The 19,070-nt window shown below is 34.3% G+C and overlaps 2 protein-coding genes across 5 annotated transcripts in view; both read left to right on the plus strand.

The window, feature by feature from the left end:
• Positions 1–19,070, plus strand: part of LOC18108419 (disease resistance-like protein DSC1) — a 110,648-nt gene that overhangs the window by 75,437 nt on the left and 16,141 nt on the right. The window contains exons 1-8 of one of the 4 annotated variants that reach the window (XM_024592629.2): positions 10,725–10,858; positions 11,028–11,127; positions 11,240–11,790; positions 12,089–13,178; positions 13,289–13,588; positions 13,686–15,137; positions 15,232–15,933; positions 16,047–16,925. In XM_024592629.2, the coding sequence (XP_024448397.1) occupies positions 11,312–11,790; positions 12,089–13,178; positions 13,289–13,588; positions 13,686–15,137; positions 15,232–15,933; positions 16,047–16,709 (4,686 nt within the window). In that variant the 5' untranslated portion in view covers positions 10,725–10,858; positions 11,028–11,127; positions 11,240–11,311 and the 3' untranslated portion in view covers positions 16,710–16,925. The other 3 variants (XM_024592631.2, XM_024592630.2, XM_052449749.1) reach the window with 3 other exon arrangements.
• LOC7459255 (disease resistance-like protein DSC1) overlaps positions 1–19,070 on the plus strand; it is an 80,743-nt gene that overhangs the window by 15,346 nt on the left and 46,327 nt on the right. The gene's annotated exons all lie outside the window — the stretch shown is intronic.

Raw genomic sequence — 19,070 nt, forward strand, 5'->3', positions numbered from 1 at the left:
CTTTTCCAAACGAAGTATTAACCAAGAGATTAAACATTTTCGTGACACATCAAGAGTCTCATGCGTATACATGAAAAACAAATAACCAAGATCAATCATAAAGCAAACAATGTTAAAGGATTAATTACTTTTTTCTTTAGGAAAATAAGAATTAAATTAAATTATAAAACTAGATGATACATGTTATTTAGTGGAATTACCAGCTGAAATAAAAATTATTTTATCATCAATTATAAAATATATATTTTTGTAAAATTGGTATATATTTTTAATAGTTTGTTACTTTAGTACTTGGTTAGTCTAAATATAAAAATAATACGAATTACACATGGAGCACATATCATAAACAGTACGATTCATTTCATAACAAGGGAAGTAATCATGCTAGGCATTTTTTTTTTTACTTATTAGACCTTAAAATTGTCTTATCATGTAATTTAATTAAATTACATGATAATTTTGATAAAGAAAAAAATTTGTTTTTGCAAAGAAGAAAAAAATATTTCTTTCTCTTCTCTTCTCCTCCATGCTCGGGTATGTCTTCTTCTTCTTTCTTCTTTTATCCTCTTAGATTTTTTTTTAATTAATATGCTTTATGAAATTTTTTCTCTCTCCTTAGCTTCACTTGCAACTACATTAAGGTAAGCTTTTTTTTTCTTCTTTTTTCATGATTTTTTCACTATATTTGTTTTTTATTTTATTTTTAATTGTTTTTGTTATTAATAATTGTATAAATGTTGTTGTGAGAATTTTTTTCATATGAGATCAATTTTTAGTTGATTTATTTATAGGATTTTTAAAATTTTAGCAATTGCAACTTCATTTTTTTCATATGAATTTTTTTAGTTGAATTTATTTTTTCATTTTATTTATTTGTTGCAAATTTGTTTGAGTTGATTTTCTTATTCTTTTTTCCAAGCATTTTGAGTATATATTATAGAGTATTCATTATGTTAATTTAATTATTTTATATTTTTATAAAATGGATGTTTTTTTAAAAAAATTTAAATAATTACCGACAGAATTACCGATGGTCTTTTTCGAGGGATATACCGACGGAATCAAGCGGATAATTTTTTTACGCGTCTGTTCCGTCAGTAAATCCGTCGGTAATAATATTTTTTATTACCAACGCATTTACCGACGGACTAAAAATTATCGATGAAAGATTCATCGACGGAGCATTTCCGTCGATGATTTCGTTGGTAAATTAATTACCGACGGAATATGTGTCTTACACCGACGGAAAAATTCCGTCGATAAAACTGTTAAATGTTGTAGTGTTTTTCATAGTGTTTTAGATCTTTTTAATCTGGTTTTTAGAGGAGATGCAAATTACTTCTCTCGCGGGTTGAAACCATAGTTATCAGACCCGACCCAGGAGTTGACTCGGCCAAGTTGTCGGGTCTCAGGTTACATGGGTTGATCAACCCAAATCAACTCGGAAAAAAAAAAAATTGAAGTTTTAATATTTCATATAAAAAAATTAAAAAACAATTCATGTGAATATAAACTATTTATAAACTATTAATTTTTATTACATGTATACCATTCATTTTTTTTTTTAATGAAGGGCATGGTGGAAATACAACTGAATACAAATCATTTTTTATTCTCACAATATCAACAAGATATGTTGACATGTAAAGCGTCGTTTCTGAATCTATAAAGAAAAAGTGAAATCTCACATATCATCCCTTATATTAAATTATTCTAGTGATAATGATATCGTTTTTTCGGTCACTAAAAATAATAGAAATTATTCTAGTGGATTACACAGAGTCCATTATATATATATATATATATATATATATATATATATATATATATATATATATATATAAACTAGGATAAATAAAATCCGGTAAAACCCGATTGACCGACCAGGTTGATCAATGACCTGGACAACCCGGCAAAACCTGGTTGAGACATTTTTTTTTCAAATGTGTTTTTTCTTCTAGCCAAAAACCTCTCTTTTTTATAAGTTTTAGTTGATTATTAACCATTTTCAAAGTTCACTATATAAATACTAGAAGAATGTTTTATTTTTTCAATGTGGGATTTGAAGCCTTTTAGTATATATATACTCCATGTACACAAGGAAAAAAAATATTTTTTCAATATGGGATAAAAAATCTTTTTGGTTTAAATACTTCAACTTTAAAGGATAACATACTAACATAGTATCTTTTCAATGTGGGATAAAAAACCTTTTGAAATAATCTTTTAAACTTCATTATTTATAACATGTATAACCTATATTCACACGAATTATTTCTTAATTTTTTCATATGAAATATTAAAACTTTAATTTTTTTAATTTTTCGGGTTGATTCGGGTTGACCCGGGACCTGACTTTTTAGCCGGCTCCACCCCCAGGTCGGGTCTGATAACTATGGTAGCACTAGCAGGTGCGTGGCGCCATGGTGACCTTTTGGAGTTCGTAATAATACATTGTGATGTGGGCTAATACAAGGAATTTGCATGATACCAAGTCGAGGCGGTGACTCTGAGCGACTCTGATTGGGTTGGCTGAAGTGGACTAGCGAGTTGTGCACTTGGCCCCAACCAGATTGGAGAGCAGTTCGGTTGAGCCAGCCCAAGCTTACTAAACTGAAATTGAAGTATCATCAACAAAGAGAGTCAAGCTGTAATTTTCGGGGAGGAGAGAGAAAATAATAGGAAAAAATGGATACTAGAAACACACGTCAAACCAATAGAAAAAATACATGGCGACGCTCCCAACAACACGACATAAGGGTATTTTTAAACACTAAGGGGTGCTGCCCAAAGGGCTCGGGCGCCTCCCATACTCCTTTAGGTGTCGTACACTCTACCCATCTTTTTTTTATTTAGCCAAACATAAGCAGACCTTTCAGTTTGGGCATATGTTTATTTCCTAAAGAAGGCTTTCCCTCGACTTAGCTTAGGGAATGTTTTTCCACGCTACGTTCTCAGCGATCTTATTTCTTTTAAAATAAAAAAAAATTGAAGGTTTTATGAAATTTTTTAGTATTATTATTAAACATAAAAATATAATTATTTTAAAAAAATTATTAAGATAATATATCTCTTATTTATCTTAACCAACACAATGTTTTTAATTGATATTTTTTGTTGAAAACAAAAATATTTTATAATTGTTAAAGTAAGTCAACAAAAAAATATCAAAATATTATATTCATATTTTATGTGGTCAAAAACTAAAAAAAATCTTAAATGTGATTAAATTATTTTTAGAGTACATTTAAAAATTTTAATTATAAAACACTGAGTTTAATTGAATCTTTATTAATAATTTATTATTATTATTATTATTATTATTATTATTATTATTATTATTATTATTTTAGATTAATGTGGGTGTCCGGGCCAGCTTGCGCTCATCTCGACTAATCCCTGGTGCCCTGAAGTTAACGACCATGTAAGTCTCCAATAGCTCTGAGGTTTATAGGACTCGAACTGGTGATCTTTAGGGAGCAAACTCAAAGCTTGATCAGTTGAGCTACACCCCTCATGATTATTATTATTATTATTATTTTTTATTAACGTGGGTGTTCGGGCCAACTTGCGCACACTGGGAAGAGAGAGAGCTCACAAAGGGTCGGGCCCAACACCTACCCTAATCTATTTATTTTCTTTGGACTAAAGGAGTAGATGATATATTGTTCTTCCCTTTTTTTTTTCTAAAAAAAGTTACAGACAACCTATTCTTTGTAAAAAATAAAATATTAAGTGTTGTCATCCATTCTCTAACCGCAACCTGCATCCTATAATGCATGCCTTTGCCAAATAACAACAAAAAAATTATTATAAACTAACTAAAAATATATATTAAGATTCTTTACTATATTCATATAAACAGTAAACCATCATAAAATGTCTTTGCAGGGTAATATATAATCAAAATTATTAATCGACTTTAAAAGTTATATTGATAAGGGAAAAGTTAAACGAGTGCTTTCAGGATATTCATTAACCATTATTTGAATGTATTTCTTCACTACCAGAAAATCAGAGAAAACCTACGGACTTACCGATAGAATTTTTTCATTGGAAATTTTTACTGACAGAAAATATTCGGTCTCAAAATCTGTCGGTATATACCGACAGATACAGTCCATCGGCGATACGGTAGGTATATACCGATGGAATACGTCTGTCGGTATATACCGATCGTATCGCCGACAGACGATACAGTTTTTTTAGGAAGTTGCAATAGTGTGATGACGTGGATTTTTTTCAGACGAGTTTACCGACGGAATTACCGAGGGATTCAAACCATGATAGCTATGAATTTTGCTTGGCCTGGACGTTTATTGCTGTGTGCTTTACTTTGCTTATGTTTTTCTAAGAACCATTCGGGATAGCCATGAATTTCAAAACAGGTGTCTCTGGTATGGCGACTTCCATTACAATGACTGCAACACAATTTATCTTTTTCTGCTTCCTCAACAACTCTAAGGGTGCGAAAGTGAGAGGAGGCTGTGGATTTGAAAATCATTGCCATGAAAGTACCTTCACCCGTGTTCTTTGTGCCAAGTATGGTGACTTGGCGTTGAGCCTCTTGTCGAACAGTATTGAAGCACTCTTCAATACCTGGAACAGATTTCATGCGAAGAAGATCACTATGTACTGGGTCGAATACCTCATCTAGTCCCGCGAGAAAGTCATAAATCCGATCTTTTCGAATTTCTTCTTGTCTGGTTCTAAGATCTGTAGTACACATCATCTTAATTGGTTGTCGTTTATCAATTTCTTGTCAGATGCTGTTAAGTTCTGCATAGTATAAGTTAACTGGACGTCCATTCTGTTTCGATCTTGTGGCCTTGCAGCGTAACTCATAAAATTGAGACTCATCAGCCCCATCATAGAAGGTTTGAGTGACACTATCCCAGATTTCCTTGGCTGATGAAAGGTGTATAAATAAGCTGATGAGATGAGGCTCCATAGTTTCCAGCAGCCATCCTCGCACCACTGCATCTTCAATGCACCATCTTGAGTAACCGGGATTTCCTTTTTCCATTCTAGCATTCTGTCTGTTTAAGTAGCCAAGTTTGTTCAATCCAGCAGCGTGAAGCTCAATCATTCGTGACCAGATTTTGAAGTTTGTCTCATTCAATTTAAATCCAAAGGGTAAGTTGTTTAGGTTGGGTGATTCAACAGAGATTGGAGCATGGTTTATAAGAATTATAGAGGTATTTGTATCATCCATGGTTGATCCCTTGTTTCAAGACCAATTCCGGATGGGGGCAGCAAAGAGAGAAGAATTTTAACTATGCCCTGATACCATGATAAAGTTTAGAGTTTAGGTTTTATTTAACTGTGCTTATTATTCTTCTCTCTTGGAGGAATGCCTTATATAGGCAAACATATATATGGCGGTTTACAGGTTTCTTGTTCTGAAAGGAATAGATTTCATATTCTGAAAAGAATACATTAATGTATATCCTTTTAGAACTCCTATCGAATATACCTTTTGTATATGGAAAGGTATCCTCTAATTCAGCTAATTACATTTTAACATGTAGCACTAGTAGGTGGTGCGTGATGCTATGGTGACTTTTTGGAGTTCGTAATAATACATTGTGATGTACTTACCATTGGTGTAAGGAATTTGCATGATACCAAGTCGAGGCTGTGACTTTGAGCGAGTCTGATTGGGTTGGCCTAAGTGGACTGGAGAGTTGTGCGCTTTGGGCCAAACGGATTGGAGAGCAATTCGGTTGAGCTAGCCCAAGCTTACTAAACTAAAATTAAAATATCATCAACAAAGAGGGCAAACTGTAATTTTTGAGGAGAGAGAAAATAATAGGGAAAAAATGCATACTAGAGACGCACGTTAAACCAATAGGAAAAGGACATAGCGACGCTCCCAACAACACGACATAAGGATATTTTTGGATACCGAGAGGTGCTGCTCAAAGGGCTTGCGAGTGTAGTGATTAAAAGTTGTTTTTCAAAATACTTTTTGTTTAGAAATGTATTGAAATAATATATTTTTAATATCAGCACATCAAAATAATCTAAAAACATAAAAAATAAACTGATTTAAAGTTGAGAACTAAAAAGTATATTAGAAGTTTTTTTAGCTCATCTTTTAATGGTTACATCTCATTTTTTTTTATTCAAGTTTGCTTTATAACAATAAAAAAACAACCTAATTTTTATTTTTTTATTTTAAATTATTTTTAAAAATTAAAACTTATACAACAAATCAATAGTTACCACAATATCAAACAAATTCTAAACCCACTCTAAGACTATAAAGATTATGAGTGATGCGAGTAGCATGCATAAACTAAATAACATGATGAGTGCAACAAAATGCAAGAGTACTTTCAACCAATTGACAATATAGTGAGGGATCATAAATTAATCTTAACATTAGTCTCAATCAATGTAATAATAGCTTAATTTAATGTTAGTCCGAGGAACACGAGACAAGAGATATGCATCATACATACATAACCAGTGATAAGTAGTAACCGCTAATTATATCATTCTGAGATTTGTTTTTTGGGAAAACACTATCCTTATATATACCCCATTACATTATCTGTATGAAAGAATTTAATAGGTAAGGAAAATTGAGTTTGAACTAGGTTAAAAATTATCTGTACGGTGACAATTGATCTAGTTCAGAAGTGTATTAAGTTTGTTTTCTTTGTTTGGATGCTAAAAATATTAGATATAGTGAAGAAAAAAGAAGGAGGAAAAATGAGAAATTAAATTTCTAAATTTCTTTTTGATTAATTAAATTTTTCTTTTCAAATTGTTGTGAAAGCAAGGAAAATAAAAATTTGACACATTTCTTTTTCTTTTTAAAATTTCCTTTAAGAACACACCCAAGTTAAGCATGTTCCTATGATGACCTACCTCTTCTTGTGTATGGATAATATAGTATTTTTTTATTTATTTATCATCTATATATCCAAACAATATAAACTGAATTTCTCGCCACCTTACTTCAAAAGAATATTTTGTATTTGATTGAAAAGTGACAAAAGCAACCAAGTAAAATTTGTATAATTTTATACTTATTTTGATTATTAATCATTATTTTGAGTTAATCTTTGATACTTTTAGTTAAAAAACAAATCAATTAATAATATAATTTTACAATTATATTATTAAATTTGGCTCTAGATTTTATTAAATTAAACAATTTGTTGAGATATTAATAGTGTGAAAGTTTTAGTTACGAGACTAATGACATTTGACATTTTTTCAGATTTTAATATATATATATATATATATAAATGATAATTTTTTTTGGATAATCTTAAAATAATTAAATATAAAAAAAAAATTAAATTTTATACAAATTGTATAAAAAAAATTAAGATATGTCTCCTTCGTCAATAAACTATTTGACCCATAATTAATGTGTCAGTGATAGATAAGCACGAGGGATTGACATTTGACTCCCCCAAGTCTTCTTTGCGTATCCATTTTCCATGGAAAAGATCTTCTTGTGACTTTCTTGGTCTCTTGTTGGAAACAAGAATCAGTGTTGTTAAAAGGGCCTAGCCAGTATTTTTTCTTGAATTATTAAATAATTATATAATTTTTTTAAATAAATTATTAATTCATGTATATAAATTTTTGAAAGTTTTAATTTAAATAAATTATTTAAAATATTAAAAAATAAATTTAAAAATACATAAAATTAAAATGAAAGTAAAAATAAACTCAATTTAAAAAAATAAATTTAGGAGGTTGGGCGCCATAATAGAGAATTAGATGTGCACAACGTATTAATATAGTTATTAAATTTGTATCGGTCTGATAGATTAATTTAATAATTAAATCAATTTAAATAAATTAAAAAACTAGGATAAATAAAAATCCGGTAAAATCCAGTTAACCTACCGGATTGACTCGTGACTCGGGCGGTTCAGCAAAACTTGGTTTAGACCTGATTTTGTTTTTTTTCAAATATGTTCTTTTCTCTTAACAAGAGTTTTTTTTTTATATTTTTTAGTTGATTATTAACTTTTTTAAAGTTTATTATATAAATATCAGAAAAATATTTTATTTTATTAATGTATGATTTGAAATTTTTTAGTATATATACTTCATGTTTATAAAAAAATTATTTTTTTAATATGAAATATATATATATATATATATAAATTATATTTTTTTAATATATGTCGCACCCGACATCGCGGCAACCCTAAAATTTATCTCATGATTATGGAAAATGAACAGATTTCTGGCATCTTGTTCTTTTAGGAAAAAGGCCTGTTTAAGGAGTCGCCACCTAGTATTTTGGTCACTAGGAATCCTAACTGGTCAACAGAGATTCTATGGTACGGGATTGGTTACGTAAAAAGGAAGATATTATCACCCCTTAAACATTCTGCCTGAGGCAGACTGCATTGCTGATTTTGTCTTAAATTGCTAAATATTTATTGGTTTATGCTCTGATGGTTTACTTGCAATATTCCTGACTCTGGCGTCAGTGAATATTCAAATAAAATAAATTTATTTTTACACATGCACATATTTTTTTATTTTTCTAGCTAAATAAAATAAAATATAATGAATAAAAATAATATAAATTTAAACCGGTATTTTTATTCCTGACTCTGGCGTCAGTGAATAAACCAATAAATTTATGTTATTTTTATTCACGCATACACATCTTTTATTTTTTATTTTTTATTTATTTTTTCTACCTTTTTTATTTTTCTGTTTTTTTTTATTCTTTAGTTTTTAATTTATGTTGCATGGTAAAAAAAAGAAGGTTGGGTCACTGGTCCAAACCAGTGACCCGGCTGCCACTGTTGCATGCGTGAATCACTCACGCAGGCATGCAAACGGTAATTAATTTACCAAAAGAAAGAAAGCTGAAGAACTTACCTGGCAAGGCTTAGGGAGACGGTGCCCACGATTGGCTATTCAGCTTGGGCGGAGAAGAAACCTCTCACGACTGAGGAACCGGTGAACGCTGGCCTCAGGAGCACGATGGGGGGGGGGGGGGGAAGAGGGTTACTTGTTGGCCGGACACTCTCCCCTGTTTCTTCTTATTTTCACTGGTTCTCCTTGCTCTGGTTTTCTCCTTCGTGTCCCTTCTATTCTGAGATGAGACAGCTGCTTCAATGGTGGACTGCTAGATGTTCACCGTATGTAAGAGCTGTTGGGGCTGGTGCAGCTGCGGGGTCAAGATAAAGACGAAGGTGACGACCGGTTAGCTCTGGCCGGACGATGTCTTCTCCCTCCTGGTTCCTTGTCTGTAAGTCCTCTCTTTCCCGGTTTCTCTCTCTCTTCTCCTTCTTCGTCTGTTCCTGCTGCTCGCAAACGAAGACGGCGGTGTGGAAGGGTTGTTCCACCAACACCGCTTCCTCTCCTCTGTTTTAGCTTTCCTTCAGTCAGCCCCCAGTCTTTTTCATCCTTCCCCGGTTCTGCTCTCTCTTTTTTTTAGTTCTTCCCCCAGTTTTTTCTTCGTGTTCCTCCTTCCTCTCTGGTTTTGTTTTTGTCTTCTGGGTCTTCCGCCCCGTTTTCTTCGTTGTTCCTCTGTTTTATAGAGTCCAATCGGTGGTAACGGACGGCATGCAGAGGGACGAAAACATTAAAGCGTCCATAACTGAGGTGAGCGGCTTATTACTGCTGGAAACGGTCTCTGGTTAAAGAAGAAGAAGAAGATGAACAGCGTTCTTTCAACCGACGCCGTTTGGAGATAAACAGTGGCCATTTTCACTTTGACCCGTGAAGGTTTGAAAAATTTATAATTAAGCCCCTGGTTTAGACAGTAATTTTCCCTGCATTTCGGCGCCTTTTACAAGTTAGTCCTTGAACTTTAATCTGCTGCAATCGTGTCCCCATTTAACCCCAAACTTTGCTATGTCTTCAATTAGGTCCCTGATTTCATTAATTTAATTAAATCCAAAGTCCAATTAAGTCTAAAACTTATCAAATCTCCAATTAAACCCTTAATTGGATTAATTAAATTAATTCTAAGCTCAATTAAGTCTCAAAGCTTATCAATTCTCCAATTAAACCCTTAATTGGATTAATTAAATTAATTTCAAGCTTAATTAAGTCTCAAAACTTATTAATTCTCCAATTAAACCCTTGATTGGATTAATTAGATTAATTCCAAAGTTTAATTAAACCCCAAAACTTCCAATCATTTTTCCCTTAACCCAAATTTTAATTCATTCTTCTCTTTTTTTTCATTTTACTTGTTTTTCCATTATTACTATTATTATTATTTTTCATCATTATTTTTTTAATTCTTTTAATAAATAAAATAATTAAAATAAAATGGTCAAAAATTGGGTTACGACAATATAAAATAATTTTTATAACGGTGCAGTAAGTCTAAGTAGAAATAAAAAAATGGTTTCATGGTGAAGTTGCAATATTTGGACCGTTAAGGTTTTTTAATAATTAATTTAATTATAATGGCAATCATGTAATATTTTTATATTTTTTGTCGATTGAGTTTTCACGCTCTTAATTTAATTATATCAGCAATGATGTAAAGTGTCGTTTCTGAATCTATAAAGAAAAAGTGAAATCTCACATATCATGCCTTTATTTATTTTTTAAAAAAGGAAGCAAGGTCCCCTGAGAGATGGAGGGAGTGTGAGGGCCAGCCAGTGTGAGTGGAAAATCATGCCATTTGACTCTGATGCTGCTAAGGAAATTACCACTCAATACTCAGCTAACCTTTTAACTTTGACAATTATACATAACATCGCTAGTTATATGAAATATTACCTCTGCTAACCTTCAGTCCTCAGTACTTTACTCATCAGCTAATTAACCTTTCCGATTGCTGCAATTTGATCATTAAAGTCACCACGTAGGCGGACTCCGACCACCTCATAAACTCCGTAGAGAGGTAACCTTTGCCATTGTTGCTACTGATTCCATGCATTTAGTCTTTTTTGTTTTCATGTTTTCAGCAACAATATTAATTGTTACATGACAGCAACATTAACACTATATGAGTTTGATAAGTTTGTTTCATGAACATATTAATTCTTCCATCTGTAATTCTTTTTGCTCAGCTAGTGACTGTTCCTGCAATGAAAGTAATAGCAAGCTAGCATTGGTAGCAAGTGACGAGTGATCAAATTAATTAAGATTGATCATATCCATCGTTAAGAGGTTGAGGAATTTTCTGATAAATATAAGTTGTGTGGGTTCATGTACTTTTAGACTTCAATTTCTCTTAACGAATGTTCAGCAGTTGAAGTGGGTTCTCTTTCTTTGTCTTTAGGAGAAAAAGGAGAGCACTTATTGATTTCGATTCTTAGAGATTGAGGAAGACACGATCTTGTAACTGTCTGATATGGCATCTTCATCTGCTGTTGCTCGTAAATGGAAGTATGATGTGTTCCTTAGTTTTAGAGGCAAGGATACGCGCAATAATTTTACCAGCCATCTCTGTAAAGATTTGCGTCGTCAGAAAATAAAGACCTTCATTGATGACAGGCTTGAAAGAGGAGAAGAAATTACCCCTGCCCTTCTGAAAACGATTGAAGAATCAAGAGTTTCTATAGTAATTTTCTCCGAGAACTATGCATCTTCTCCGTGGTGTTTGGATGAACTGGTGAAAATACTTGAATGCAAAGAGACTTATGGGCAGATTGTTTTACCGGTCTTCTATCATGTGGACCCATCTGATGTTGATGAACAGACTGGGAGTTTTGGAAATGCATTTTCTGAGCTTGAAAAAAATTTCAAGGGGAAGATGGGCAAGGTGCCAAGGTGGAGGGCTGACTTGACATACGCAGCCAGTATATCTGGATGGGATTCACAGGTTACTAGGTAACTATAGATTCTCTTCTTCAACCATTTTTTTCCTGGAATTATAGCAATTAAAATTTCTTGTGCATATTATAGTTTTTTTTCCTCTCCTGTAAATCTCTTCTTCAGTCTGTTCTGTTTTTTAGTGGAAAACTAACTTCCATCAACAGCCAATGGACTTCCACCTTAATGGTACAATATCGATGCTGCTTATAATAAAAAAAAAATTTACTCCCATACATTCACCAGTTTCTTATAGATTTTTCATTCGACGTAAAGATACAATTTGAGTTAAAGATGCTTCTTTCATTTTTTGCAGTCCGGAGGCCAAACTCATAAGCGAAGTTGTGCAAACTATCTGTAAGAGGTTAAATCGTGCTTCCCCATGCAAATTAAGAGATCTGGTTGGAGTAGATTCACGCATTGAGAAAATCAACAAATTGCTATCCATTGTGGCATCAGATGTCCGCATTATAGGAATTTGGGGCATGGGTGGTATAGGCAAGACAACTATTGCGGAAGCTTTCTTCTATAGCATCTCAAGTCAATATGAAGGCTGCCACTTTCTTCCGAACATAAGGCAGGAATCAGAAAAGGGTCCATTAAGTGATCTACGAGATGATCTTCTTTCTAAACTACTGGAGGAAGAAAATCTTCGCGTTGGCACACCACATATAGGACCTACTTTCATCAGGGATAGACTCTGCCAAAAGAAAGTTCTCCTTGTTTTGGATGATGTGAATGATGCACGACAATTCCAGCAGTTAATTGAAGTGCCTCTGATTGGTGCAGGAAGTGTTGTTGTTGTAACATCAAGAGACAAGCAAGTACTTAAGAATGTAGCTGATGAAATATACGAGGTTGAGGAATTAAACTCCCACGAAGCTCTTGAACTCTTTAGCTTGATTGCTTTTAAGGGAAACCACCCCCCAAAATCTTATATGGAGTTGTCAATCACGGCAATAAATTATGCCAAAGGGAACCCCTTAGCTCTTCGAGTTTTGGGTTCCTTCTTAATCCGCAGAGAAAGACATTTTTGGGAATCTCAATTAAATAACATCGAAAGCTTTCCCGAGCTGAACATTTGTGACTTGCTGAGAATAGGCTTTGATGCACTACGTGATAATAACACGAAGAGTATATTTCTGGACATTGCATGTTTCTTTAGAGGGCATCAAGTTGATTTTGTAAAGCGGATACTTGATGGCTGCGGTTTCAAAACAGATATTGGATTTAGTGTTCTCATTGACAGGTGTCTCATTAAATTTTCAGATGACAAGGTTCAAATGCATGATCTTTTGCAAGAAATGGCCCATGAAGTTGTTCGAAAAGAATCTCTTAACGAGCTAGGAGGACAAAGCAGATCGTGGAGTCCTAAAGATGTATATCAAGTGTTGACCAATAATCAGGTGAGATTCATATACACGAAAGTTTTCCTTTTCATATGCAATGCAATATGGTTGTACTAGTAAGTTTAAAATCTTACTTCAAACTTTGTTTCTCCTTCACTGGTTTTCAGGGAACTGGAAAAGTTGAAGGGATATTCTTGGATGTTTCAAAAATAAGAGAAATTGAGTTGAGTTCTACTGCCTTGGAAAGGATGTATAAACTTAGACTGCTAAAAATTTATAATTCTGAAGCTGGAGTTAAATGCAGAGTGCACCTTCCTCATGGCCTCGAGTCTCTTTCTGAAGAGTTGAGGTATCTCCATTGGGATGGATACCCTTTGACATCTTTGCCTAGCAATTTTCGTCCACAGAACCTTGTTGAAATTAACCTATCATGTAGCAAGGTTAACCGACTGTGGAGAGGACACCAGGTATTCTAAAATAACTCCATGCATGCATAGTTCTTTCTTTGAAATTTATTGTGGTATGCACGTGTAATTTCTTTCTGTTGATTTCATTTTGCTTCAGAATCTCGTCAATTTAAAAGATGTCAACCTCAGCAATTGCGAGCACATAACTTTCATGCCAGACCTTTCAAAGGCCAGAAACCTTGAGAGATTGAATCTTCAATTCTGTACAAGTTTGGTTAAGTTTCCTTCATCTGTTCAGCATCTGGACAAGCTTGTTGATTTAGATTTGAGAGGCTGCAAAAGACTAATCAATCTCCCCAGTAGAATTAATTCAAGTTGTCTGGAGACTCTGAACGTTTCTGGCTGTGCAAATCTCAAGAAGTGCCCAGAGACTGCAAGGAAACTGACATATTTAAATTTAAATGAGACTGCTGTTGAAGAGCTTCCCCAATCAATTGGGGAACTCAATGGACTTGTGGCGTTGAATTTGAAGAACTGCAAACTCCTGGTGAATCTTCCAGAAAACATGTATTTGTTGAAATCTCTTCTAATTGCTGACATCTCTGGCTGCTCATCTATCAGCAGGCTTCCTGATTTTTCGAGGAATATAAGATACTTGTACTTGAATGGAACTGCAATAGAAGAACTGCCATCTTCAATTGGTGATCTAAGGGAACTCATTTATTTAGATCTAGGTGGCTGCAACAGGCTAAAGAATCTGCCGAGTGCGGTTTCTAAGTTGGTATGTCTTGAAAAACTTGACCTTTCCGGTTGCTCAAACATCACGGAGTTTCCAAAGGTTTCAAATACTATAAAGGAGCTGTATTTAAATGGGACAGCAATACGAGAGATTCCCTCTTCAATAGAATGTTTGTTTGAGCTTGCTGAATTGCACCTGCGAAACTGCAAACAATTTGAGATTCTTCCAAGCAGCATCTGCAAGTTGAGAAAACTGCAGAGGCTTAATCTCTCAGGTTGCGTCCAATTTAGGGATTTTCCAGAAGTTTTGGAGCCGATGGTATGTTTGAGATATCTCTATTTAGAACAGACACGCATAACAAAGTTGCCTTCACCGATTGGAAATCTCAAGGGACTTGCCTGCTTGGAAGTTGGAAACTGCCAGCATCTGCGAGACATCGAATGTATTGTTGACTTGCAATTGCCCGAGAGATGCAAATTAGATTGTTTGCGAAAGCTAAATCTAGATGGTTGCCAGATATGGGAAGTGCCGGACAGTCTTGGTCTTGTATCGTCACTGGAAGTGTTAGATCTAAGTGGAAACAATTTTCGGAGTATACCTATAAGCATCAATAAACTCTTTGAGTTGCAATATCTAGGATTAAGGAATTGCAGGAATCTTGAATCATTACCGGAGCTTCCACCACGGCTATCAAAGTTGGATGCAGACAATTGCTGGAGTTTGAGAACAGTATCATGCTCATCAACTGCAGTTGAGGGGAACATTTTTGAATTTATTTTCACTAATTGCAAGAGGTTGCGTAGGATCAATCAAATCTTGGAGTACTCATTATTGAAATTTCAACTTTATACCAAAAGGTTATACCATCAGGTCTGTTTCTCAAACCTCTGATATACATCTTTTTTTTTTCTCTATTTGCCACCTTTCATTTTAAAAAGATGTTATTTGAATATTGTGTTTACAGCTACCCGATGTTCCAGAAGAGGCATGTAGTTTCTGTCTCCCTGGAGATATGACTCCAGAGTGGTTTAGCCATCAAAGTTGGGGATCTATAGTAACATTCCAGCTATCTTCACATTGGGCTCATACCAAGTTCTTGGGTTTCTCTCTTTGCGCTGTCATTGCATTTCATTCTTTCAGCCATAGTTTGCAAGTGAAATGCACATATCACTTCCACAATGAGCATGGTGATAGCCATGATCTGTATTGCTATCTCCATGTTTGCTATGGTAATGATCTGTATTGCTATCTCCATGATTGGTATGGTGAAAAGCGCATCAACTCAAAACACATATTTGTTGGACTTGATCCCTGTTTGGTTGCCAAAGAAAATGATATGTTTAGTAAATACAGTGAGGTCTCAGTTGAATTTCAATTGGAAGATATGAACGGCTATCTCTTACCATTAGATCTTTGTCAAGTGGTTGAGTGTGGGGTCCGTCTACTGCATGCCAATGATGAAGATGAGATACAACGCTTTCATTTGATCGACTCCTCTCGTTTTTATCCTCTAGATCTAGATGAATTGGAAGCAAGGTTCCAAGCCAAGAGAGCAAGGTTAGAAGCCAATAGATTGGAGGATTTTTTTGACTTGCGTAGGATCTATGAATTCTTGACGAACTCCTTACTGCTTTCTATATTTTATTCCGAGGAGTTATACCATGAGGTCTATTTCTCAAACCTTTTTAATTGTGTTATACCTATAGATATACTTTTTTCTTTCCTTCCATATTTGCCATGTTTTATTTTCAAAAGATGCTATTTAAATTGTGTTAACAGATGCCGATGAGTTATACCATGAGTTCTAGGGAATGTAGTAGTTTCTACCTCCCTGGAGATGTGACTCCGGAGTGGTTTAGCCATCAAAGATGGGGATCTACAGTAACATTCCACCTATCTTCACAGTGGGCTAATAGCAAGTCCTTCCTGGGTTTCTGTCTTTGCGCTGTCATTGCATTTTGTTCTTTTGGCCATAGTTTGCAAGTTAAATGCACATATCATTTCTGCAATGAGCACGGTGATAGCCATGATCTCTATTTCTATCTCCGTGATTGGTATGATAAGGAGTGCATCAACTCAACACACATATTCGTGGGATTTGATCCCTGTTTGGTTGCCAAAGAAAAGGATATGTTTAGTGAATACAGTGAGGTCTCAGTTGAATTTCAACCGGCAGATATTTACGGCAATCTCTTACCATTAAATCTTTGTCAAGTATACGAGTGTGGAGTCCGTCCACTGGACACCGAATATGAGATATATCGCTTTGCTTTGCCCATGCAAGGCCACTATAGGATTTGTTCTCTGGATCGAGATGAATTGGAAGCAATGTTCCAAGCCAGGAGAGGAAGGTTCGAAGGCATGATGAAGTTGACAAACAGAAGAAACAAAGAAATGACTAAATCTTCTCAGCTTTCTCAGCATCGAAGACCTCTTCTTTAGCAGCAAATGAGGCAACTGTCAACACTCCTTGCATCTTTTGCTGCAGATGCCTATCTTGTTTCTTAATATTTCAAAACTTGTTTTTGACAATGGCTTGGTTAAAATGTCAGCAAGCTGGTCTTCTGTCCTGTAATAAATAAGTTGTAATTCTTTATTTTTCTGAACCTCTCTTAAAAAATAATACTTGAGCTTGAAATGCTTTGTTTTGCCATGGAAGATTGGATTGTTGGATATTGCAATTGCAGCCTGATTATCAACATTGACCCTAGTAGCTTTCTTCTGCTCCATGTCCAAATTTGCTAAGATTTTTCTCAGCCATAAAACTTGATTTGCAGCTGCAACATACTCTGCCTCTGCTGTTGATTGAGCAATTATCTCGTTTTTTTTAACACCAGGAGAAAATTCTTGATCCAAAATTGAAATAATATCCAGAGGTGCTCTTCATGTTATCACAACTGCCAGCCCAATCACTGTCTACATATCCTTGGAGATCAAAATTTTTAATACAACTAAACTGAATGCCATAACATAGTGTACCTTTGATATATCTCACAACTCTTTTCGCAGCCTTGAAGTGAACTTCACTTGCACAATGCATGAACCTTGATAACAAGCTTACAACATGCATGATATCAGGTCTTGTAGCTGTGAGGTACATCAGACATCCAATCAAACTTCTGTAAATTGCTTCATCAACTTTATCAGCTCCATCATCTTTACAAAATTTTTCTTTCACGTTCATGGGAGCAGTCATTGATTTGCATTCTTCCATTTTGAATTTCTTCAAAATTTCTTTGGCATATTTCTACTGACAAATAAAGATTCCACTCTGGTTTTGTTGCACTTCCATATCAAGAAAATAAGACATTTCACTGAGGTTTGTCATTTCAAAGACATTCATCATTTCTGCTTTGAATTTGTCTATCATGCTTGGATTGTTTCCTGTAACAAAAAGATCATCCACATAAAGTGAAATCACAATGTAATCAGAGTTTGAATTTCTGATGTATAAGGTTGATTCACTCAAACTTTTCTTAAAGTCAAGTTTGAGTAAATGCTCATCAATCCTGCTATACCAGGCTCTTGGAGCCTGTTTCAATCCATATAAAGCTTTCTTCAATAAGTAAACCTTTTCTTCTTCACCTCCCACAACAAATCCTTTTGGCTGTTCCACGAAAATTTCCTCCTGCAGATAACCATTCAAGAATGTAGACTTCACATCAAGTTGAAATATTTTTCAACCTTTTTGAGCTGCAACTGCTAGTAGCATTCTTTTAGTGTCTAGGTGTGCAACTAGTGCAAAGGTCTCTGAAAAGTCTACAACCAAAAATCTGTGCATAACCTTTAACCACCAATCTGGCTTTGTGTTTGTTGATGGTGCCATCAGCATTCAACTTTGTTCTGTAAACCCATTTTACTCCAATAGGTTTTTTGTGTTTTGGCATGTCCACCAATTCCCATGTTTGATTCTTCTCAATCATCCCCAGCTCTTCTTTCATTGCATTAATCCATTTTCGATCATTTTTTGCTTCTTCAAATTTTGCAGGTTCTAACACAGCTACATTGCAGGTTTGATAAATGTCTGTAAGCAATTTAGTTCCTCTGACTGGTGCTTCATCAATGTCATCAATATCTTGCACAATCTCCTGACCTGCATTTTTTCCTGCTTCTTTGAAGTTCCACTTTTCGGTTTCAATGAATTTGATGTCTCTGTTAACAATCACCTTTTCTGTTTGAGGTTGAAAAACTCGGTAGCCTTTTGTAACATTGTTGTAGCCAACAAAGATGTCAGCTTCAACCTTTTTATCAAGTTTATCTCTTCTTACCCGAGGAACATAGGTGAAACATAAGCAACCAAAAATCTTTAAATTTTGGAGTGAAGGTTTATAACCGTGCCAAGCTTCATATGGAGTCTTGTTTTGTAATACTCTTGTTGACAGCCTATTCAACAAGAACACAACAGTGTTCACAGCCTCTGCCTAAAACTTTTTAGGTAAATCTTTCTCAAATAACAGACACCTTGCCATCTCCATGATTGTTCTGTTTTTTTTTTCACTTACACCATTTTACTGAGGAGTGTAAGGTGTAGTATATTGATGTTCAATCCCTGCATCATGACAAAACTTTGCAAACTTGTTTGATGTGTATTCAGTGTCATTATCAGATCTTATAACTTGAATTCTATGACCACTTTGATTTTCAATCCAGTTTTTAAACTTCATAAAAACACTTGCTACCTCAGTCTTAAACTTTAGGAAATAGACCCAGCACATTCTTGTATAATCATCAATGAAAGCAATATAATATCTGCTTCCATTTAATGATATTGTTTTCATAGGTCTAGCAACATCAGTATGAATA

Source organism: Populus trichocarpa, chromosome 19 (assembly GCF_000002775.5).
Source record: "Populus trichocarpa isolate Nisqually-1 chromosome 19, P.trichocarpa_v4.1, whole genome shotgun sequence".
Taxonomy (NCBI): Eukaryota; Viridiplantae; Streptophyta; class Magnoliopsida; order Malpighiales; family Salicaceae; genus Populus; species Populus trichocarpa.